Source organism: Tamandua tetradactyla, chromosome 7 (genome assembly GCF_023851605.1).
Source record: "Tamandua tetradactyla isolate mTamTet1 chromosome 7, mTamTet1.pri, whole genome shotgun sequence".
Taxonomy (NCBI): Eukaryota; Metazoa; Chordata; class Mammalia; order Pilosa; family Myrmecophagidae; genus Tamandua; species Tamandua tetradactyla.
This window is the reverse complement of record NC_135333.1, coordinates 18,645,430-18,670,233: the sequence shown is the minus strand read 5'-3', so window position 1 is coordinate 18,670,233 and position 24,804 is coordinate 18,645,430. Positions and strand designations below refer to the sequence as shown.

Below are 24,804 nucleotides of genomic sequence, written 5' to 3'. Positions count from 1 at the left end.
TTAATCCTGAATCAATCTTGGGGGGGGCAGTCATTTATTTTAATCCTGATTCAATACTATAGGTGGGAACTTTTGATTAGATTATCTCCATGGAGATGTGCGTGCCCATTGTGAGTGTAACCTTTTGATTAGATGGAGATGTGACTCCACCCATTCCAGGTGGGTTTTGATTCATTTACTGGAGTCCTTTAAAAGAGGAAGAATTTTGGAGAGATTCAGAAAAGACAGAAATGACAGAGCTAACAGAAACTTCACAGCAGAGCTAACACAGATGCCGACACTAGAAGAAGAGAGACATGGATGTTTGGAGTTGCTTGGAGCCCAGCAGATTTCGCTATGAGATGTTAAGCAAGCCAGAACCTAGAGAGACCCAAGGGAAGCCAAGAGATGAAGGCCAGCCCTGGAAAAGCAAAGTGAGGAGCCCCCACAGGAATGGAGGCTAAAAACAATAGGGCCCAGGAGCAAGGGACCAGTAGATGCCAGCCATGTGACTTCCTAGTTGGTGGAGGTGTTTCAGACCCATCAGCCTTTCTTGAGTTAAGGTGTTTTTCCCTGGATGCCTTACTTGGGACACTTTTACTTCCTTAGAACTGTAAACTTGTAACTTATTAAATTCCCTTTTTAAAAGCCATTCCATTTCTGGTATATTGCAGCCCAACAACTTACTAACTAAAACATGAATGAGTGTTCTTATTTCTCCATGTGCCTTCAGCACTTGTAATTTTTCTATTTTTTAATAATGGCCATTCTAGTGGGAGTAAAATGGTATTTCATGGTGGTTTTGATTTGCATTTCCCTAGTAGCTAGTCGTGTTGAGCATGTTTTCATGTGCTTTGGGCCATTGATATATCTTCTTTGGAGAGATGTCTATATAAGTCTTTCGCCATTTTTCTCATTGGATTGTTTGTTGTTTTGTTGTTGAGCTGAAGGATTTCATTACATTTTACGCCTCCTATCGAATATGTGGTTTCCAAATTTTTCTCCCGTTGTGTAAGTTGCCATTTTACTTTTATGATCAAGTCCTTTGAGGCACAAGACTTTTTAATTTTGATGAGGTTCCATTTATCTATTTTTTCTCTTGTTGCTTGTGCATTGGGTGTAAAGTCCAAGAAACCATTTCATAACACAAAATCATGAAGATTTACTTCTAGGAGCTTTATTATCCTGACTGTAAAAAGGGATTTTATAAAGCTTAACAGTAGCTAATTTTTCCTGCTTAATTTCGCTATTTACATATATCTTAGCTTCTGAAATATCCAGCAAAAGCATTTGTGTCATTTTGTATTCATGGCTATGCATTTGGTGTGAGTTAAGAATTATAAAGAAAAGAATTATGGGCCCCATCAGGTTGAAAATAAACAATCCGAGACTTTCCCAGGGCGGTTATCTGTTTCTCGCCCTTCCCCCCCTTGACTCCTTGCGCCTAAATCACTTGTTGTAAAACTGTGGCTATCTGCAATAGCCACTCCCATGACTCATGCTCAAGAAATGCTCGCTGTGAAACTGTTAAAAGTGCTTGTTGTAAAGCTGCTCTTATCTGCTTTTTGCAAAACAGCACCTGTGACCCATGCTCGACTCCCACCCCCCTCATCTTACCCCTTTTAAAAAACTTTTACAAGCTCAGGCGGGGGCTCTCTGTTCCTGCGTGTTCAGTGAGCCCCACACATGTGTGGAAAATAAACCCCTTGCGTGTTGCATGAGAGAACGTCTCTTGGAGTCCTCCTTTGCGTAGCAAAATTCTCAAATTCTTACATTTGGAGGTTCCACCGAGATCGGCTCTTCGTAGGGGAGGCTCCAACAGCCTTCTCTCTCGGGGTAAGTGAGGCCTTTTTGTCTGAGGTGCGATCGCTTAGTCTGTCAGACTGGCAGTGACTGTCGGAGAGTCGCGTGAGCACTCCCCGACCGCAACCGACAAACGTGTCCGGGGTTGCAGGTCACTCTCCCGAGGGACGCCTCGGGATTGGGGGACCTCCGGGGACGCCTGGAGGCTTCCTACAGAGCCGACTCTGATTCTGTTTCCCTTCTGATGGGGGAAACTCAATCACAGTCATCAGGCAAGTCTGAGCTGTGTCTCTGAAACTGTGTAAACGTGGTGTGCCGGCTCTGTGTGTGTCTGTCTGTATTTGTGTGTTGGGAACTGTTTTTGTTTTAACAAAGATGGGTCAGGGAGTGTCGACTCCACTTTCTCTGACCTTAAGACACTGGTCTGAGGTCAGGGAAAGAGGTCAGAATCTATCTTTTATTGTAAAGAAAGGCAAATGGCAGACCTTCTGCTCGGCTGAGTGGCCCTCTTTTAACGTGGAATGGCCTCGGGAAGGAGCTTTTCATCTACCCTTGATTCGGGCCGTCAAGTCAGTCATCTTCCGCCCTGACCCGTATGGCCACCCGGACCAGCAGCCCTACATCATGGTTTGGCAGGACCTGTGTGAAAATCCACCTCCATGGGTAAAGCCGTTTCTCACTCCTCTTGGTCAACATGACTCTCCCTCTGTACTCCCAATCAAGGTGCCGGGTCCTTCTCAAGCTCCGAAACTCTATCCTTCCTTACCTCCTGCAGTCCTACCGGAATCCCAATCGGATCTATTCCTCTTCGACGCAGGTCCTTCTTCCCCTCCTCCCTACCCTTCAGCTCCGGTACAGGACCCCCCTTCTCTTAGCTCATCTTCTCCCTCCTCTAGTTCCCTCTCTCCGCCCTCTTCCATTCCCTCTCCACAGGTTCACCAACAGACAATCCCAGATGAACCAGGACCGGCACATAGTACACGAAGCAGACGAGCACTAAGCCCATCTGATGTAGCGGTCACTCTCCCCCTCAGACCGTACGGGCCTCCAGTGGATGATGGACACGGGGGAGAAATGCCCGCTCTACAATACTGGCCCTTTTCCTCCTCTGACTTATATAACTGGAAAAATAATAACCCTCCTTTTTCTGAGACTCCCACTAGGCTGACTGGATTGGTGGAGTCCCTTATGTTCTCTCACCAGCCCACTTGGGATGATTGTCAACAACTCCTGGGAACTCTCTTCACCACGGAGGAGCGAGATCGGATCCTACTGGAAGCCAGGAAGCAAGTTCCTGGACAAGACGGGAGACCCACCCAACTCCAGCATATCATCGATGATCGGTTCCCGCTGCGCCGCCCTAACTGGGACCCGAACACCTCTGAAGGTAGGGAGCATCTGTCCATCTATCGCCAGACTCTAGTAGCGGGTCTCCGAGCAGCCGCACGCCGGCCCACCAATTTAGCCAAGGTAAGAGAGGTTATTCAGGGAGCAGACGAATCGCCCTCAGTCTTTTTAGAAAAACTAATGGAAGCATACCGCAGGTATACTCCCTTTGACCCTCAATCAGAGGATCAAAGAGCCTCAGTGGCCATGGCCTTTATCGGCCAATCAGCTCCAGACATTAGACGCAAGCTGCAGCGCTTAGACGGGTTGCAGAACCTAGCCTTGCGAGATTTAGTCAAAGAAGCTGAAAAAGTGTTTTATAAGAGAGAAACAGAAGAGGAAAAAGAACAAAGGAACGAGAGAGAGAGAGAGGAAAAAGAGTTGGTGAGAGAGAAAAGGAGAACGAAAGAATTAACAAAGATCCTGGCCACAGTAGTTGAAAGAAACACTGAAGGTAGAGGACGAGCTGGAGAAAATCCCTCGGGTCAGCGTTATCGTACCCCTCTTAGTCCAGACCAGTGCGCCTACTGCAAAGAAACTGGGCACTGGGCCTAAAACTGTCCGAAAAAACGGAGGGGTACTAGGCCCCCAAATTGGCAACAACCGGCCACGTTGGCTCTAGAAAGTGAAGACTAGGGGAGTCAGAGCTCGGCACCCCTCCCCGAGCTCAGGGTAAAATTTAATGTGGAGGGGGTACCAATTAATTTTGAAGTCGACACAGGAGCAGTAGTGTCGGCCCTCCAAAAACCTATAAGCCCGCTCTCTACAAAAAGGTCCTTAGTGCGGGGAGCAAATGGCAGTCGCTACCGCGCCTGGACTACTAAAAGAACCATGGACCTGGGGAAGGGGAGGGTTCAACACTCCTTCCTAGTCATTCCTGAGTGCCCTGCCCCGCTTATGGGAAGAGATTTGTTAACTAAACTAAGAGCGAGAATCACCTTCAATCCTAAGGGGCCAAAGGTGGAATTTTTAAACCCGCTAGTAAGCCAACCTGTAATAACTGCCCTCACCTTGCCAGTCGAAGAAGAATATCAGCTGTATGTAAAATCAGAACAGCTCCACGGTTCTATTCCTCAGGCCTGGCTTGAAGAATTCCCTAATTCCTGGGCAGAAGTTGCTGGGTTAGGGTTAGCAGTCAATCAGCCCCCAGTAGTGGTGACCCTAAAGCCCACCGCTTCTCCAATTCGGGTAAAACAATACTACTTAAGCAAGGAAGCCCGGGAAGGAATCAAGCCCCATATAGAGAAATTCCTTAGCTTGGGAGTACTTAAGCCCTGTCAATCAGCCTGGAACACTCCCTTATTGCCGGTCAAAAAGCCAGGGACTAGAGACTATAGACCGGTGCAAGACTTACGGGAAGTAAATAGTAGAGTGCAGGATATACATCCTACGGTGCCAAATCCCTATAACCTGCTCAGCACTCTCCATCCTGAAAAGACTTGGTATACTGTGCTTGATCTAAAAGATGCTTTCTTCTGCCTGCCCTTGCATAAGGACAGTCAACCCTTGTTTGCGTTCGAGTGGGTCGATCCAGAGACAGGGTCCTCGAACCAACTGACTTGGACACGCTTGCCCCAGGGGTTCAAAAACTCCTCCACCATTTTTGACGAAGCTCTTCATAAAGACTTAAGCTCCTTCAGAATTCAGCATCCCAGAGTCACCTTGCTACAATATGTAGACGACTTACTGTTGGCAGCAGACACCAAGGAGGACTGTGAGTATGGAACCCAAAAACTGTTAAGTGAGCTAGCCGCACTGGGGTATCGAGCCTCGGCCAAAAAAGCCCAAATCTGTAAAAGGGAAGTAATCTTCCTGGGATATACTCTTAAGAATGGAAAGCGATGGCTCACCGAAGCTAGAAAGAAAAAACTGTAACACAGATACCCCCGCCCACAACCCGAAAGCAGCTGCGAGAGTTCTTAGGGACAGCGGGATTCTGCCGGTTGTGGGTCCCAGGGTTTGCAGCCCTTGCTGCCCCATTATACCCCTTGCTCAAAGGGAGCGCTGATTTCCAGTGGGGAATAGCACAGCAGGAAGCCTTCGACAGCATTAAGAAAGCGCTCCTGTCAGCTCCAGCTTTAACCCTCCCAGACGTGACTAAACCTTTCACGCTTTACATAGAAGAAAGGAGAAGCGTGGCTAGAGGGGTCCTAACACAGGCTTTAGGCCCCTGGAGGAGACCGGTGGCCTATCTGTCCAAGCAATTAGATTCAGTTGCCAGCGGATGGCCACGCTGTCTCAAGGCCATCGCGGCAGCTGCCCTCCTAGCAAAAGACGCAGACAAACTCACTCTAGGACAGAAGCTGACCATAATAGCCCCTCACGCCCTGGAGAGCATAATCCACCAGCCTCCAGATAGATGGATGTCAAATGCCAAAATTACTCACTATCAGAGCATCCTCCTAGACAAAGACAGGGTGACTTTCGGGGCCCCGTCAGCTTTAAACCCGGCTACCCTGCTCCCGGACGAGACCGCGGGACCTGTGCTGCACACTTGCCAAGAGATATTAGCTGAAGAAACCGGAATCCGCAGAGACTTAAAAGACCAACCATTACCTAACTCGGAGGTAACCTGGTTTTCGGACGGAAGCAGCTTTCTCCAACACGGTAAGAGGCGAGCGGGAGCAGCGGTAGTCAGTGGGACAAAAGTTATTTGGTCTTCTAGCCTCCCGGAGGGAACATCTGCCCAAAAAGCTGAACTAATTGCCCTCACAAAAGCTCTAGAATTAGCAAAAGAAAAGCGAGCTACTATCTATACAGATAGCCGTTATGCCTTTGCTACTGCCCACGTACATGGAGCAATTTACCAACAGAGAGGGCTATTAACCTCAGCTGGTAAAGAAATCAAACACAAAGAGGAAATTCTTAAACTCCTAGCAGCAGTCATGCTTCCCAAAGAACTGGCCATTGTCCACTGTGCTAGTCACCAAAGGGGCTCAGACCCAATAACCATGGGTAATAAGCGAGCAGATGAAGAAGCAAAAGCGGCAGCAGTAAGGGACCCTGTAGACTTGGTCCTAGTAACCAAAGAAAACCAGCAACCTCCTGAAACACTATCTGAGGTTACACCCCAAGGAGAATCGGAAGCCCTAGCTTACATACAGCAGGTCCATCAGCTCACTCACCTGGGGACAGGGAAACTACAGCAGCTCCTGCAAGACCAGAGGGAATTGTACCCTCTAGCAGCCTCAAAAAGGAAAGAGCTGGCAGATTGCGTAGCCAGAGAATGTCAGGCATGTCAAATTGTGAACGCCTACCCCACAAAAACTCCTAACGGAAAAAGACTAAGGGGAACTCGACCTGAGCAGTTCTGGGAAGTCGACTTTACTGAAATTAAACCTGCAAAGTATAGACTTAAATACTTACTAGTTTTTGTAGACACCTTTTCAGGATGGGTTGAAGCCTACCCAACTAAGAGAGAAACGGCCCAGGTCGTAGTCAAGAAGATTATGGAAGAAATTTTTCCCCGGTTCGGTCTACCAAAGGTAATAGGGTCAGATAACGGACCCGCATTTGTGGCCCAGGTAAGTCAGGGTGTGGCCAGGATATTGGGGATTGATTGGAAATTGCATTGCGCATACAGACCCCAAAGCTCAGGACAGGTAGAAAGAATGAACAGGACAATTAAAGAGACCCTAACCAAATTAGCTATAGAGACTAGCTTGAAAGATTAGACCATGCTCCTGCCTTATGCCCTGTTCAGGGCCAGGAATACCCCCTCTGCTCTCTTGTGTAATCTAACCCCTTATGAAATCTTATATGGAGCACCACCTCCAGTCAAGGACATGTCCTCCATTCTAGAGATTAATAGTTCCCTTCATACCCCCTTGCTTGACAGGCTGCGAGCCTTGGAAAAAGCCCAGCGGTTCCTGTAGCGGCAGCTCTCCACCTCCTACCAGCCAGGAGACAACAGAACTCCGCATCGATATCAGGTGGGAGACTTTGTCTACGTCCACCGCCACCAGGTACAGACTCTTGAACCTCGCTGGAAAAGACCGTATCAGGTACTCTTGACCACCCCCACCGCAGTCAAGGTCGATAGCATCGCATCCTGGATCCATGCGTCTCATCTCAAACCTGCGCCTTCGCCCTCTGAGTCCCAGTGGAAACTGGAAAGGACTGACAATCCTCTCAAGCTGCGGGTTCGTAGAGTTACTACTTCTTCTCCTCCTTCCCCCAGGGGAACCCAATTCCAACCCGCATAAGCCTTAGAAATGGACAATATCCAGATGGGAAAATGGGAAGACTATAAAAACTTGGGAGGGAGCAGGGGGGCCTTCGTTCCTGGTACCCCCTTGTAAACTTACCACTCTGGAGAACGAACCCTGTTGTGACCTGACCCCCATTTATCTATGCCCTGCATCCAATCCGGGTAGAAGTTATTGTAACAGCCCAGGACATTATTATTGTGCCTACTGGAGCTGTGAAACCTTAGCAACAAAATGGACAACCTCAAGCGACCCCTTCCTTAAAGTAGGATACCAGAAAAACTGTTCTAATAATCCTGAAACCTGTGGGTCTGATGGGCTTGGGAACATCTATGGAGGACTCACAGCCGACGGTAGGGGGTCTACATCGAAATACTCACAAAACCCTTGTGCTAAAATATAGCTTAATATCACTAATCCCTCAGACGACAGTTGGATAAGTGGAAAAACATGGGGAGTCAGGCTATATGAAGAAAGCACCGATAGGGGAGGACTAATACTAATTAAGAAAGAAGAAATTCCCCAAAAAGCTATCCGGATAAGCCCCAACCCTGTTCTGACTATGAAAAACTCAGGGCCTCGTACAGAACCTGCGCCCTCACGAAAGCCTAGCCATACTCCCCAGAACCCCACGAGTTCCATAATTCCCACTTCTCCACCCCTTTCGACTCTCCACAATCCAGGAACTCCCGGTAACCGATTATACAACCTAATTCTAGGAGCCTTTTCTGCCCTCAATCACTCCCGAGCTAATCTCACTCAGTCATGCTAGCTTTGCCTGTCGGCTTCGCCGCCCTATTATGAAGGAATAGCTATAAATAAGTCATATACCATCCTCCCTAATAGCACGTCTTGCGACTGGGACAGCGACCATAAACTCACCTTGTCTGAAGTTACGGGACAAGGAACTTGTATAGGTAACCCTCCTCCCCACGTTAAAATCTTATGTGCCACCATTAACCAAACCCAAGATAATAATAAATTCCTCCAACCTCCCCCAGGTTTAAAGTGAGCATGTGACACCGGAATTACCCCTTGTGTATCTACAAAGGTTTTTAACAACTCTGTCAACTATTGTGTATTAGTTTCTATATACCCCCGAATTCTCTATCATTCAGAGACAGAATTAGAAACTACACTAATAAGCCAAATCAGATACAAAAGAGAACCAATCTCAATAACTCTAGCAGTCCTTATGGGGGTAACTGTCGCTGCCGGTATAGGCACGGGGACTGCTGCCATTGTACATAGCAATCAACAAACCAGTCAATTACAAGCCGCGATAGATCAAGACTTAAAAGAAATAGAAAGATCTGTCTCAGCCCTTCAGAACTCTTTAACCTCCCTTTCAGAAGTAGTTCTGCAGAATAAGCGGGGACTTGACTTACTTTTCCTCAAAGAGGGGGGACTATGTGCAGCTTTAAAAGAACAGTGCTGTTTCTATGCAGATCACTCTGGTGTTGTTAAAGAGTCCATGACAAAACTCAGAGAGCGCCTTCGTGAAAGACAAAAAGAACGAGAAGCGCAACAGGGGTGGTTTGAATCATAGTTTACTAAGTCCCCCTGGTTGACAACGCTATTATCTGCTCTCGCTGGGCCCTTAACTGTGTTACTTTTAATAATGACTATAGGACCATGTATTCTAAATAAAATTATACAGTTTTTACAGGAGCAGATTGGAAATGTCAAACTAATGCTCATCAGACAACAGTACTCAGTGTTAAATAATCCAGAAAATCTCTAAGATTAGAGATTTATACGAAAAGGAGTGGGGAATGTAAAAAGGGATTTTATAAAGCTTAACAGTAGCTAATTTTTCCTGCTTAATTTCGCTATTTACATATATCTTAGCTTCTGAAATATCCAGCAAAAGCATTTGTGTCATTTTGTATTCATGGCTATGCATTTGGTGTGAGTTAAGAATTATAAAGAAAAGAATTATGGGCCCCATCAGGTTGAAAATAAACAATCCGAGACTTTCCCAGGGCGGTTATCTGTTTCTCGCCCTTCCCCCCCTTGACTCCTTGCGCCTAAATCACTTGTTGTAAAACTGTGGCTATCTGCAATAGCCACTCCCATGACTCATGCTCAAGAAATGCTCGCTGTGAAACTGTTAAAAGTGCTTGTTGTAAAGCTGCTCTTATCTGCTTTTTGCAAAACAGCACCTGTGACCCATGCTCGACTCCCACCCCCCTCATCTTACCCCTTTTAAAAAACTTTTACAAGCTCAAGCGGGAGCTCTCTGTTCCTGCGTGTTCAGTGAGCCCCACACATGTGTGGAAAATAAACCCCTTGCGTGTTGCATGAGAGAACGTCTCTTGGAGTCCTCCTTTGCGTAGCAAAATTCTCAAATTCTTACATGACTTTTATATTTAGAGTTGATTTTTGTATGTGGTGTGAGGTAGGAGTTGACCTTCATTCTTTTGCATATGAAGAGCCAGTTTTTCCTGCACTATTTGTTAAAGAGACTATTCTTTCCCAGTTTTTCACTCGGTTTTCAAAACAGACTTACATACTGGTATCACAGAGCAATAGATGATCTTTGCCTGCTTGTCAAAAATCAGTTGGACATATATGCTGAAAGGTTGAGCCTGCTTGTATCCTGCTGTAGGAAGGCTGGAATTACCTAAATCTCTAGGTGAATATTCAAAGCTTTTTGGCTGTCAGATCACAGCTGAGATTGAAGAGAGACCAATTAAGGAACTAAAACTATTTACACCTCCTGCTCCTGGCTCCCAGGATCTCCTTTTGCACATCTTTGGTTGACAATGACTGCTGGGGGTGAGTATAACTGTCATTGCACAGATCTGAGTCTGTGAAGCTTAAGAAATCCTAGGGAGGGAGGGAGGGAGGGAGGAGTCTGAAGCTTAACAAACAACAGACAACTTTATTTTGAACCAGATCCTGCTTATATACTGCAGGGTAACAAAAGGCATGCCTGCATTTCCTGAGGAAACAAAGTACTTAACTTTCTTCATACTCAACCTAACCATTTGGGGGTAAACAAGCATTCTCTTCCTCCCAGACTGTTCCAAACAAAGCAGATAACAATCTCCTCAATTTCCCGTTGCCACCCTAATGCCAGCTGCTCCCAACAAACTCTGCAGGTCTTGTTTTAACCCTTTGACTCCTACAAGGAGATTGAACTGAACTTCTAGAAGATGATTTTACACTGTCTGGAGTTCTTGAAAAAAACTGCCTATAGTGGAAAAATGGGGTAGGAAAAGAAAACATTGGATGAGGACATTCCCATGAGCAGTAGACATGAATGCAGTAATCAAAAAGAAGAAAGAGTGAAATAAATACTAACTACATGAAACACAGGCATGGCTAAGTCACAGGCTAGACTTGAAAAAGCTTATTACTAAAGTCAAGTTTTTCTATACAATTATCTTAAGAAACATTTGTTATTTTAAGTTAGTGTTAAATACATAATTGATCTTAAATTGCAAGTTATAACTTGTTTAGTTACTATGGAGTAAGTTGTGCTTTGTTTAACTGACCTTCTCCCGCAGCATCATTCCTCAGTTCTCCCCCCAAACATCCTGTGTGTGCTTGAAGAAGGGACAGTCGTGTGAGGAGATATGACAAGACATGATGTGCGGCAGAATGGCTGGGGAACTCTTTTTCAAATATTGAACATACGATTATATAAATGTTTCCAACATATATAGTAAGACCCAAAAGATGTTTCTTAGGGTATGAGTTTTGAGTTTTGACTTCAAGGCATTGGTAAATGTTACTGTTCAGTTGAATTCACCCCACCAAAACATGGATTTTGTAAATGGGTTTTGTAAAAGAATAATGATCAGAGGGAGCCTAGCCTGTACCTTTAGTTTTCCTTGTCCACTTCTCCTGGAGCTCTGAAAGCCACCAACATTCTGCTATTGCCTTTTTTTTTTTTTAATAAAACCAAACATACAATATGAACATTCTTTTTTCATCACATAGTTGTATATTCATCATCATGATCATTTCTTAGAATGCTTGCATCAACTCAGAAAAAGAAATAAAAAACAGAAAAAAATTCATATACCATACCCCTTACCTCTCCCTTTCATTGATCACTAGCATTTCAATCTGCTAAATTTATTTTAACATTTGTTCTCCCTATTATTTATTTATTTTTAATCCATATGTTTTACTCATCTGTCCATAAGGTAGATAAAAGAAGCAACAGACACAGGGTTTTCACAATCACACAGTCACATTTTTGCTATTGCTTTTACAAAAGTAAAATCATGGGAGAGGAAGTCTTTGGGAGCCTCTCTCACCCCAGTTTAGTTAAAGAGCAGGAGTAGCCCACTGTGACACTACGAGATCCAAGGACCTCAGGGTTCTTAGTTGTCTAGTAGAAAATTAGCATGGCTGGGATGAAACATAGTTTGGTCCACCACTGCATTTCACCTTACGTGCTTTCCAAATGAAGTAACAGGTGCTCACACCCCCTTGTGACCACACACCTATTGCTTCATAAAGCTAAGGTAAACTATATCATATTTAACTAATATGTTTAGAAATAAAAGCTCAAAATAATGTGCTTTCCTGGAGTGTAAGGGAAATTTCAGAGTAAGTATTAAATTTTACTGCAGAGCATGTTCACAAGTAATCACACATAAAGCCACGTAAATTTTTACAAAGTTATTTTTTTCTTCACACGCAAACATTTCTTTTTATCTACAGTCCTAGGGTTTTGGCTTTTAAATTTTAATCTCCTCTGAAAAAGCCTATTATAGAACATTAATAGTTCTAAAACTTAACCCTTTCAAGAGTACATTTATTTTATTATTTTACAAATAAAATAGTGTGTTAATGTAAATTAATAAAGTAAATGTGGGCATTTTAGGCTATGTCTATATAGAAAATATACATATTTACAAGCCATTTACATTTTATTATTTACATTACATCAATCATTTAATGATGGCTCCAATTTTTCACTTAGCAGCTAAAAGGAAGCTCTTCATCATCCATCTTCATCTGCCGCCATCTGTCTTCTACGCTTTTTAATTTTTCCAGCTAGTGTTAAAAGCTTATTACAGGGTGGTGCGATGGTGCCTCAGCAGGTAGAATTCTTGCTGCCTGCCATGCCAGAGACCTGGGTTCAATTCCTGGTGCCTACCCATGCAAAAAAAAAAAAGACAACCTCATTACAGTGTAGCAAGTACTTAAAAATATTTGATAAATGTAGTACTGTTAATATATATTGCCTGTAAGTGACATTTTGCCTATGGGGAAAAAACACAAAAATCTTAAACTACCATTAAGTTTCAACATTTGAAATATAGAATATAACATCCTCTCATGTCTTAATACAGGCCAAAAAAGAGTCCTCCAAATTTATTCTTTTCAAGATGACTTTGTCTATTTGGGGCCTGCTACTCTTCCATATAAATGGTGTGATTGGCTTTTCTATTTCTATAGAAAAGGTTGTTGTAATTTTGACTGTGAACATGTTGAATCTGCAGATCCCTTTGGATAGACTTGAAATCTTAGCAATATTTAGTCTTTCAATCCGTGGACACAGAATGTCCTTCCATTTACTTAGGTCTTCTTTGATTTCTTTTAGCAATTTTTTATAGTTTTCAGTGTACAAGTCCATTACATCCTTGGTTAGATTTATTCCTAGATATTTGATTCTTCTGCTGTTATTATAAAAGGAATTTTGTTCTTGATTTCTTCTTCTGATTATTCATTACTAGTTTAAAAACACTACTAAATTTTGAGTGTTGATCTTGTACCCTGTCATTTTGATGAATTCATTTAGTTTTGTTGTGAGTGTTCAGGATTTTCTGTATATTTGGTCATGAAATCTGCAAGGAGGGAAAATTTTACTCCTTCCTTTCTAATTTGGATACCTTTTCTTTTTCTTGCCTAATTGTCCGGAACTTCCACTACAATGTTTAATAACAGTGGTGACAGTGGTAATCCGTGTCTTATTCCTGATATTAGGAGAGGTAAAGCTTTCAGTCTTTCACCATTAAGAATGATGTTGGTCGTGAGTTTTTCATATGTGTCCTTTATCACGGTGAGGAAGTTTCCTTCTGTTTTAGTTTGCTGATGCTGCTGGAATGCAACACACCAGAAATGGACTAGCTTTTATGAGGGGATTTATTAAGTTACGAATTGACAGTTCTTTGGAGGAAAGGTTCTCTCTGTTCCATGGGAAGGTACATGGTGATGTCCACTGGGCTTCCCTCCTGGTGTCTGAGTTCAAACAGCTTTCCTGAGGTGATTCCTTTCTGCATTTCCAAATTTCTCAGCTCCTTTCTTCTGACTACTCCCTTTAAGCCTCACTCCTTGCACAAGACACTCCCCTTAACTTACCACAGATGTAATCAGCCATAGAGGAATTTCACATGCTGATGCTGTAATCCACACAACAGAACAACTGGGCTCCATCACCTTGCCAAGTTGACACCCCAACCTAACTAATACACCTTCGATTCCTAGTTTTCTGAATATTTATATCAAGAAGGGCTGCTGAATTTTTGTTAAATGCCTTTCCTGCATCAATTGAGATGATCATGTTTTTTTTCTTCACTGTGTTAATGTGGTATATTACATTAATTTATTTTAAGTTGAATCACTCTTATGTACCTGAATTAACTCCCAGTTGATCATGGCATATATAATTTTTGAATGTGCTGTTGGATTTTGTTTGCTAGTATTATTGTTGAAGATTTGTGTATCTGTATTCATAATAGTTCTATTTTCTTGCAGAATCTTTTTTTCAAACTAAATTTACTTTAGCATTTTAGCATTATTATTTATTTTTATTCTATATGTTCCACTCATCTTTTGACAAGGTAGATAAAAGGAGCATCAGACACAAGGTTTTCATAATCACACAGTCACATTGTGAAAGCTATATCATTATTCATTCATCATCAAGAAACATGGCTACTGGAACACAGCTCTACATTTTCAGGCAATTCCCTCCAGCCTCTCCATTACATCTTGGATAACAAGATGATATCTACTTAATGTGCAAGAATAACCTCCAGGATAACTCTGGACTCTGTTTGGAATCTCTCAGCCATTGACAGTTTGTCTCATTTCACTCTTCCCCCTTTAGGTCGAGAAGGTTTTCTCAATCCCTTGATGCTGAGTCTCGGCTCATTCTAGGATTTCTGTCCCATGTTGACAGGAAGGTCCACACCCCTGGGAGTCATGTCCCACATAGAGAGGGGGAGGGTGGTGAATTTGCTTGTTGTATTGGCTGGAGAGAGAGGCCACATCTGAGCAACAAAAGAGGCTCTCTTGGGGGTGACTCTTAGGCCTAAATTTTAAGTAGGTTTGACCTATCCTTTGTGGGGTTAAGTTTCATATGAACAAACCCCAAGACTGGGGGCTCAGCCTATGGCTTTGGTTGTCCACACTGCTTGTGAGAATATCATGAATTCAACTTGGGGAAGTTGAATTTTCCCCCATTCTCACCATTCCCCGAAGGGGACTTTGCAAAAACTTTTCCACTCACTGATCGAATCACTCTGGGATTCATCGGGGCATCCTTCTGGACAAACCAATGAAATCTCATGTTCTATCCAAGGTTCCATGTACTTATGGTGTTCAATGAAGCTATGTACATAAGTTATATTAGGAAATACACTAGTCAAAATATAAATTTTGTACCGAGTAAACATTTTTTTGCTTTAGTCTCACACATAATCTTGCAGTATCTTTATCTGGCTTTGTTGTGAGAATGGTGTTGGCTTCATAGAATGAATTAGGGGGTGTTCCCTTCTCTTCATATTTTGTAAGAGTTTGCATAGGATTTGTGTTAATTCTTGGAATGTTAGGTAGAGTTCCCCTGTGAAGCCATCTTGTCTTGGATTTCTCTTTGTTAGGAGGTTTCTCTCTCTCTCTCTCTCTCTCTCTCTCTCTCTCTCTCTCTCTCTCTCTCTCTCTCTCTCTCTCTCTCTCTCTCTCTCTCTCTCCCTCTCTCTCTCTCTCTCTCTTTCTCTTTCTCTCCTTATTTTTTTATTTCTCTTCTGTTGGGAGATTTTTGATCACTGATTGTTTTGGTTTGCTAATGATACTGGAATGGAATATACAAAAAATGGATTGGCTTTTACAAAGGGGATTTAGTAGGTTACAAATTTACAGTTCTAAGGCCATGAAAATATCCAAATTAAGACATCCAAGAAAGATTCTGTTCTAATTTACTAGCTGCTGGGATGCAATATGCCAGAAACAGAACAACTTTTAAAAGGGAGAATTTAATAAGTTGCTGGAGTACAGTGCTAAGGCTGAGAAAATGTCCCAATTTAAGCAAATCTATAGAAATGTACAATCTAAGGCATCCAGGGGAAAGATACCTTGGTTCAAGAAGGCTAATGATGTTCAGTGTTTCTCTCTCAGCTGGAAAGGCACATGGAAAACATGGTGGCATCTGCTGGCTTTCTCTCCAGGCCTCTTGTTTCATGAAGCTCTCCAGAAGGTGTTTTCCTTCTTCATCTCGAAGAATTGCTGGCTGACTCTCTGCTTCGTGGTTCTGCGGTGTTCTCTGCCCTATCCGAATCTCCTGGCTTTCTCTCTTGTTGTTCTCTAGCTTTTTCCAAAGTGCTTCTTCTTTTAAAGGATTCCATTAAAACCAATCAAGACCCACCTGGAATGGATGGAGACATATCTCCACCTAATCAGATTTAATACACACACTTGATTGAGTCACATCTCCATGGAGATAAGCTAATTAAAGTTTCCAACATACAGTACTAAATAGGGATTAGAAGAAACTTGCTCCCACCAGGTTGATTAGGGTTAAAACATGGCTTTTCTAGGGTGCATAAACCTTTTCAAACTGGCACAGATACCTTGATTTTGAAGAAAAGCATCTGAACACCTCTGTCAGTTGGGAAGGCACATGATGGCCTCTATTGGTCCTTGCTCCCAGTTCAGTGCTTTCAGCTTCTGATTCCAGTAGCTTTCTCTCTAAGCATCGGTGGTCCTCACTTAACTTCTTCAAGGCAAACCTGGGTTTCATCTCTTAGCTTAGCATCTCCAAACATCTGTGTCTCTTGGGTTCATCTCTGCCCTCTGTGTCAGCACTGAGCTCTCGCTACATTATCTGTCCTTTTTTATCTTCATAAAGGAAAAGGATTAAGATGCATCTTGAGTGGTTGGGGTCACATCTCCATGGAAACAACACTTCAAAAGGTCCCACCCAACAGCAGGTCTGCCCCCACAACATGAATTAAAAGAACATGACTTTTTGAGGGTATGTAAGAGTTTCACACCAGCACATTGATTCATTCTCTTTACTTCTAATTGTTTTGTTGAAATCTATTTCTTCTTGAGCCAGTGGTAGTTTGTATGTTTCTAGGAATTTGTCCATTTCATCTAGACTATCTAATTTGTTGATATATAATAGTTCATAGTATTTTCTTATAGTCCTTTTACTTCAGTGGAGTTGGTAGTAATGTTCCCTTTTTATTTCTGATTTTAGTTATTTGTATCCTTTATCTTTTTTCATTGTCATTCTAGCTAAAGGTTTGTCTATTTTTTTTATCTTTTCAAAGACCCAACCTTTGGTTTTGCTGATCTCTATTGTTTTTCTATTCTCTATTTTATTTATTTCTGCTCTAATCTTTATGTCCTTCCTTCTGCTTGCTTTAGCTTAGTTTGCTCTTCTTTTTTTGGTTTTTCTAGTTTTGAGGTTAGGTCTCTAATTTGAAATAGTTTTTCTTTTTTAATGTAAGCCGTTAGAGCTGTAAGTTTCCCTTCTCAGCATTGCCTTCGCTGCATCCCATAGGTGTTAGGGTATTGTATTTTCATTTTCATTTGCCTCAAGATATTTCCTTATTTTTGATTCTGATTTCCTCTTTTTGGGAGCAGGGGGAGAGGAAGGGGGTTAGATTATAATCATGTGAAGCACAGGATAACCAAGAGGCAAAATTCCGTTCTGGTATAATCACCCAATTTCTAGCAAAGAAAAAGGACCAAAAGAAAGAGATATGAAATGAGCTTTTAAAAAATTTTTTTTATTAATTTAAAAAAATTACAAGAGACTTCCGGAGAAGATGGCGGCTTAGTAAGACGCGCGGGTCTTAGTTCCTCCTCCAGAAAAGCAACTAAAGAAACAGAAACAATACAAAACAGCTCCCGGAGTCACGACAGAGACCAAAAAAGACAGCGTACCCCATTCTGGAACGGCTGAACGGGTAGGGAGAATCCACTGCTGTGAGATACCCGAGGGGTGCACGTTTTCCCGGCTGGGGTGGCTGGCGTCTGGGGTCCCCTCCACACACGTGGCTCCCCTGTCTGACTGGGAACATTGGATAGCGGGGCCCTCCCGTCACGCTTGGCGTCTCGGGCCAGCTGGGCAATTTGGACCGGCACTCCCCCAAGCCACGGCCAGCGACCCCCGCCTCCACGCGCGGTTTCTCGGCCGACTGCCCCGCAGACAAACGACCGCCACGAGCGCCACCTACTGGGCAGGAAAAGAAAAACAGAGCCCAGAGATTCCACAGAAAAACCTTTCAACCAGCTGGGTCCCACACCCAGGGAGATCTGATCAAATGCCCAGACACCAGCAGAAAATAATGGATGACGCTCGGAAAATTGAAGATATGGCCCAATCAAAGGAACAAACCAATAGTTCAAATGAGATACAGGAGCTGAGACAACTAATGCTGAATATACGAACAGAAATGGAAAAACTCTTCAAAAACCAAATCAATAAATTGAGGGAGGACATGAAGAAGATATGGGCTGAACAAAAAGAAGAAATAGAAAATCTGAAAAAACAAATCACAGAACTTGTGGGAGTGAAGGACAAAGAAGAAAAAATGGAAAAAACAATGGATACCTACAATGGTAGATCTAAAGAGACAGAAGCTACAATTAGTGAACTGGAGGATGGAACAACTGAATTCCAAAAAGAAACAGAAACTATAGGGAAAAGAATGGAAAAACTTGAGCAGGGAATCAGGGAACTGAATGACAATATGAAGCGCACAAATATACGTGTTATGGGTGTCCCAGAAGGAGAAGAGAAGGGAAAAGGAGGAGAAAAACTAATGGAAGAAATTATCACTGAAAATTTCCCAACTCTTATGAAAGACCTAAATATACAGATCCAAGAAGTGCAGCGCACCCCAAAGAGAATAGACCCAAATAGGCGTTCTCCAAGACATTTACTAGTTAGAATGTCAGAGGTCAAAGAGAAAGAGAGGATCTTGAAAGCAGCAAGAGAAAAACAATCTGTCACATACAAGGGAAACCCAATAAGACTATGTGTAGATTTCTCAGCAGAAACCATGGAAGCTAGAAGACAGTGGGATGATATATTTAAATCACTAAAAGAGAAAAACTGCCAACCAAGACTCCTATATCCAGCAAAATTGTCCTTCAAAAATGAAGGAGAAATTAAAACATTTATAGACAAAAAATCACTGAGAGAATTTGTGACCAAGAGACCAGCTCTGCAAGAAATACTAAAGGGAGCACTAGAGTCAGATACGAAAAGACAGAAGAGAGAGGTATGGAGTAAAGTGTAGAAAGAAGGAAAATCAGATATGATATATATAATACAAAAGCCAAAATGGTAGAGGAAAATATTATCCAAACAGTAATAATACTAAAAGTTAATGGACTGAATTTCCCAATCAAAAGACATAGAATGGCAGAATGGATTAGACCCAGCAATACCACTGCTAGGTATCTACTCAAAGGACTTAAGGGCAAAGACACAGACGGACATTTGCACACCAGTGTTTATAGCAGCATTATCTACAACTTCAAAGAGATGGAAACAGCCAAAATGCCCATCAACAGACGAGTGGCTAAACAAACTGTGGCGTATACCTACGATGGAATATTATGCAGCTTTAAGACAGACTAAACTTATGAAGCATGTAATAACATAGATGGACCTAGAGAACATTATGCTGAGTGAGTCTAGCCCAAAACTAAAGGACAAATACTGTATGGTCCCACTGATGTGAACCGACATTCGAGAATCAGCTTGGACTATATCATTGGTAACAGAGACCCGCAGGAGTTAGAAACAGGGTAAGATAATGGGTAATTGGAGCTGAAGGGATACAGACTGTGCAACAGGACTAGATACAAAAACTCAAAAATGGACAGCACAATAATACCTAAGTGTAATGTAACTAGGTTGGAACACTGAATGAAGCTGCACCTGAAATATGGTTTTCTGTTTGTTTGTTTGTGTGTTTGTATCTTTTGTTTTTGTTTTTTTCTTTTTCCTTTTTATATATATATATATATTATTAGTATTATTATTTTAATTCTCTTCTCTATATTAACATTCTATATCTTTTTCTGCTGTTTTGCTAGTTCTTTTCCTAAATCGATGCAAATGTACTAAGAAATGATGATCATACATCTATGTGATGATACTAAGAATTACTGAGTGCATGTGTAGAATGGAATGATTTCTAAATGTTGTGTTAATTTCTTTTCTTTTTTTTGATTAATAAAAAAATTAAAAAAAAAATTACAAGAGAGAAACACAAACATTCTTAGTATATGCTCATTCCATCTGCATATATAATCAGTAATTCACAATATCATCACATAGTTGCATATTCATCATCATGATCATCCTAGAACATTTTCATCAATTCAGAAAAAGAAATAAATAGACAACAGAAAAATAAAACAAAAACAGAAAAAAAAATTTTACATACCATACCCTTTACCCCTCCCTTTCATTGATCACCAGCATTTCAAACTAAATTTATTTTAACATTTGTTCCCCCTATTATTTATTTTTATTCCATATGTTCTACTCATCTGTTGACAAGGTAGATAAAAGGAGTATCAGACACAAGGTTTTCACAATCACACAGTCACATTGTGAAAGCTATATCATTATACAATCATCATCAAGAAACATGGCTACTGGAACACAGCTCTACATTTTCAGGCAGTTCCCTCCAGCCTCTCCATTACATCTTGGATAACAAGGTGATATCTACTTAATGCGTAAGAATAACCTCCAGGATAACCTCTCAACTCTGTTTGGAATCTCTCAGCCATTTACACTTTGTCTCATTTCACTCTTCCCCCTTTAGGTCGAGAAGGTTTTCTCAATCCCTTGATGTTGAGTCTCTGCTCATTCTAGGGTTTTTCTCAATCCCTTGATGCTGAATCTCAGCTCATTATGGGATTTCTGTCCCATGTTGACAGGAAGGTCCACACCCCTGGGAGTCATGTCCCACACAGACAGGAGGAGGGTGGTGAGTTTGCTTGTTGTATTGGCTAGAGAGAGAGGCCACATCTGAGCAACAAAAGAGGCTCTCCTTGGGGTGACTCTTAGGCCTAAATTTTAAGGAGGCTTGACCTATCCTTTGTGGGATTAAATTTCATATGAACAACCCCCAAGACTGGGGGCTCAGCCTATAGCTTTGGTTGTCCACACTGCTTGTGAGAATATCAAGAATTCAACTTGGGGAGGTTGAATTTTTCTCCATTTTCACCATTCCCCGAAGGGGTCTTTGCAAATACTTTTCCACTCACCGATTGAATCACTCTGGGATTCACTGGGGCATCACTCTGGACAAACCAACAAAATCTCGTGTCCTACCAAGGTTCCATGTACTTATGTTGTTCAACCAACTATCTACATGCTATATGAGGAGATGCACTAATCAAAATATAAATTTTGTACCAAATAAACATTTTTTGCTTTAGTCTCACACATAAGTTGAAATTTTGAAATATTAATTACCATCTATTTTCAGCACCCTGCAGTAATGACATTCCTTTGTTCTTCCTCATGCAAAAACATTTTTAAAATTTGTACATTTAGTCACTATCATTATACACTCTAGGCATTCCTAGATTATACCATCTCAATGTTTATTGTCTATCTTTCTTTGTGATTACATTTATGCCCCCAGCCTTCCTCCCTCTATCATTCTCACACTCAGCTTCATTCAGTGTTTTAACATAATTGAATTAGAATTAGGTAGTATTGTGCTGTCCATTTCTGAGTTTTTATATTCAGTCCTGTTGCACAATCTGTATCCCTTCAGTTACCCAATATCTTACCCTATTTCTATCTCCTGATGGTCTCTATTACCAACAAAGTATTCCAAGTTTATTCACTAATGTCAGTTCATATCAGTGAGACCATACAGTATTTGTCCTTTTGTTTTTGGCTAATCACACCCAGTATAATGTCCTTAAGGTCCATCCATGCTGTTACATGCTTCATAACTTTATTCTGTCTTACAGCTGCATAATATTCCATTGTATGTATGTGCCACAGTTTGTTTAGCCACTCATCTGTTGATGGACATTTTGGCTGTTTCCATCTCTTGGTAATTGTAAATAATGCTGCTATAAACACTGGTGTGCAAATGTCCATTTGTGTCCTTGCCCTCATGTCCTTTGAGTAAAGACAGCATATAGATGGGTCCTGTTTTTTAATCGATTCTGCCAATCTATGTCTTTTGATTGGGGAGTTTAATCCACTACCATTTAGTTTTATTACTGTAAGGGCAGTATTCTCTTTTAACATTTTGCCTTTTGTATGTTATATCCCATATTTTATATTTCTTCTTTTTACCTTTATTGATAGTTTTCCTCTCTACACTCTTCTCCACACCTCTCTCTTCTGTCTTTTTGTATCTGTCTCTAGTGCTCCCTTTAGTATTTCTTGCAGAGTTGGTCTCTTGGTCACAAATTCTCTCAGTGATTTTTTTGTCTGAAAATGTTTTAATTTCTTTCTCATTTTTGAAGGACAATTTTGCTGGATATAGAATTCTTGGTTGGCAGTTTTTCTGTTTTAATAACTTAAATATATCATCCCACTGTCTTCTCGCCTCCATGGTTTCTGCTGAGAGATCTACGCATAGTCTTGTTGGGCTTCCCTTATATGTGATGGATTGCTTTTCTCTTGCTGCTTTCAAGATTCTCTCTTTCTCTTTGACCTCTGACATTCTGATTATTAAATGTCTTGGAGTACGTCTATTTGGATCTGTTCTCTTTGGGGTATGCTGCACTTCTTGGATCTGTAATTTTAAGTCTTTCATAAGAGTTGGGAAATTTTCATTGATAATTTCCTCCATTAGTTTTTCTCCTTCTTTTCCCTTCTCTTCTCCTTCTGGGACACCCACAGCACATATATTCATGTGCTTTGTATTGTCCTTCAATTCCCTGAGTGCCTCCTCATATTTTTCCATTTTTTCCCCTATATATTTTTTTCTTGCTGAATTTCAGATGTTCCGTCCTCCAGTTCACTAATCCTATGTTCAGTTTCTCGAAATCTACCATTGTAGGTTTCCATTGTTTTTTTCATCTCTTCTACCATGCCTTTCATTCCCATAAGTTCTGTGATTTGTTTTTTCAGACTTTCGATTTCTTCTTTTTGTTCATTCCTTGCCTTCCTTATATACTCCCTCAATTCATTGATTTGGTTTTTGATGAGGTTTTCCATGTCTGTTTGTACATTCTGAATTAATTGTTTCAACTCCCGTATCCCATTTGAATTGTTGGTTTGTTCCTTTGACTGGACCATATCTTCAATTTTCCTAGTGTGATTCGTTATTTTTTGCTGGTGTCTAGGCATTTAATTACCTTAATTAATTTATTGGAGATTACCTTCACTTCTTTTACCTAGGTTTTTCTTGTTGGATGAATTTGTTGTGTATCTGTTCTTTGACATTCAGTTCAGCTTTTTCTGGACCTCTAGCTTAGGTTTGTTTAACAGAGGAGAAATTTTCAGTTCTTGTTTTCTTGTTTCTTGCCCTGCTTGTATGGTGCCTCCCCCCCCATCCTTAGGAGGGTCTACGAAGGTATTATAGACCCCAGCCAGATTTTCCCAGACCAAACTGGCCTCCTATCAGGAGGAAAGAGTCACCTGTATCAGTTTTCCCTGAGGGTGAGACCCAGAAGGTTGAAAGACTTTCCTGTGAAGTCTCTGGGCTCTGTTTTTCTTACCCATCCCTGTAAGTGATGCTTGTCTGCCTGTGGGTCCCACCAGCATAAGATGATGTGGTACCTTTAGCTTTGGCAGACTCTCCCTGCTGGGGTGTGGTGGAGACAGAGGAGAGGTTGTAGGCTGGTTTTAATGGCTTCAAATTACCAAGCCCGGAGGTCTGAGTTCCTTCAGGGAGGGATTCCATGTGAGTTGGGCTTCACCCCTCCCCTGAAGAAGGCACCAGCTCCAGACAAGCTCTCAAAGAAACTTCTTTCTGCCTATGCCTGGGGCAGTTGCAGCCTGAGAAGTCCTGCGGCTATATCCAAAGGCAACCAAGCCTTTGTAGAAACACCACCAAAAACTTCTGTTTCCGTCTTTTTTTTTTTTTTTTCTTTTCTTTTTCTGTTGGCCCTGCCCCCTTGGCCCTGGGGCAAAAATGAGCAAGCTCTGCTTTGACCAGGTTCACCTGAGCTAGGGGCCTATTTTTAGTAGTCAGAATTTGTTAATTAATTCCACAATTGGTGTTTGGTTGGGCTCAGCCCCTGCTGCTGGTAAAGTCTCTTTCCTGTCCCCTCTGGGAAGCAACCTGTGGGGGAGGAGCGCTGGCCACCGTGGCTTGGGGAACTCACGGTTCTGGGGGGGCTCGCAGCCAGTCCAGCTGGTCCAGACTGGGGTACACTATATGTCCAGTCACTGACGTGGCCCCAGGAGCTGTTCTGTACTGTTTCTGGTTATTTAGTAGTTGTTTTGGAGGGCGAACTAAAATGCGCACATTGTTAAGCCACCATGTTGGCCTGAAAGTCGAAATGAGCTTTTTTGATCAGAAGACTCATTGAAATGAAGGGGGCAGTAATACAGACCCACGTGAGTCTTCAAGTCCTCCTTTTGTATGGTCATCAGGATGACCAGTGTGAGCTGCAAGCGAGACACATGGTGTGGCTGTTGCTCTGATTGGTCTCATATGAATGTGTGTATAAAATAAGATCTTATCTCTGTTTACTTTATAAACATACACCTTGCTATCCCTTTCAAATTAAGGAAAAAATAAAACCACATACACGAATACTGTGAAGTACCAAAAACATAGAAAAAAAGCTACTTTGGGTTTTGGCAACATTAAAAAAAAAGGAGAAATATAAAAAGGAATGTGACATTGTTCCCTATTTGTAAAAAAAAAATAGGCAAATGACACTTAATCAGAATTGGTTTGTGTTCTAAAATTCAGAATATCTGGGGTTTTAAAAGTAGCACTTTTGCCTTTTAATAGTTCAACAAGTTATGTAACACAGCATCAAAAAAGTTTTTTGATACAAATCTCACCTTTTGAATCATGTTTTGTTCCTGCAAATTTGGAAGATAAACTGTGTTCTTACTGGAATGTGGCTTATGGCTCCTTGACAGATCCGAACCAGAAGGTCTCCAAAGGGCAATACTTCCCTCTCCGCCCTCCCAGACTTCACCACCAACCAGCCACCATGCACATGTTCCTGCTCCCACTTTTTGGAGTGGTGGGGGTAGGACCTTCAGGTT

The 24,804-nt window shown here is 41.9% G+C and overlaps 2 protein-coding genes across 2 annotated transcripts in view; both read left to right on the top strand.

The window, feature by feature from the left end:
- The window catches only part of LOC143690374 (kinesin-like protein KIF28P), a 187,815-nt gene that overhangs the window by 103,202 nt on the left and 59,809 nt on the right, over positions 1-24,804 (top strand).
- Positions 1,701-3,757, top strand: LOC143690842 (uncharacterized). Its single transcript, XM_077168541.1, has 2 exons — positions 1,701-1,815; positions 2,251-3,757. Exon 2 carries the CDS (start codon positions 2,407-2,409, stop codon positions 3,721-3,723), a length of 1,317 nt encoding a protein of 438 aa, XP_077024656.1. The 5' UTR covers positions 1,701-1,815; positions 2,251-2,406; the 3' UTR covers positions 3,724-3,757.

Coding starts and splice junctions, on each gene's coding strand:
- LOC143690842 (XM_077168541.1), top strand. CDS start 2,407: ATGGTTTGGCAGGACCTGTGTGAAAATCCACCTCCATGGGTAAAGCCG.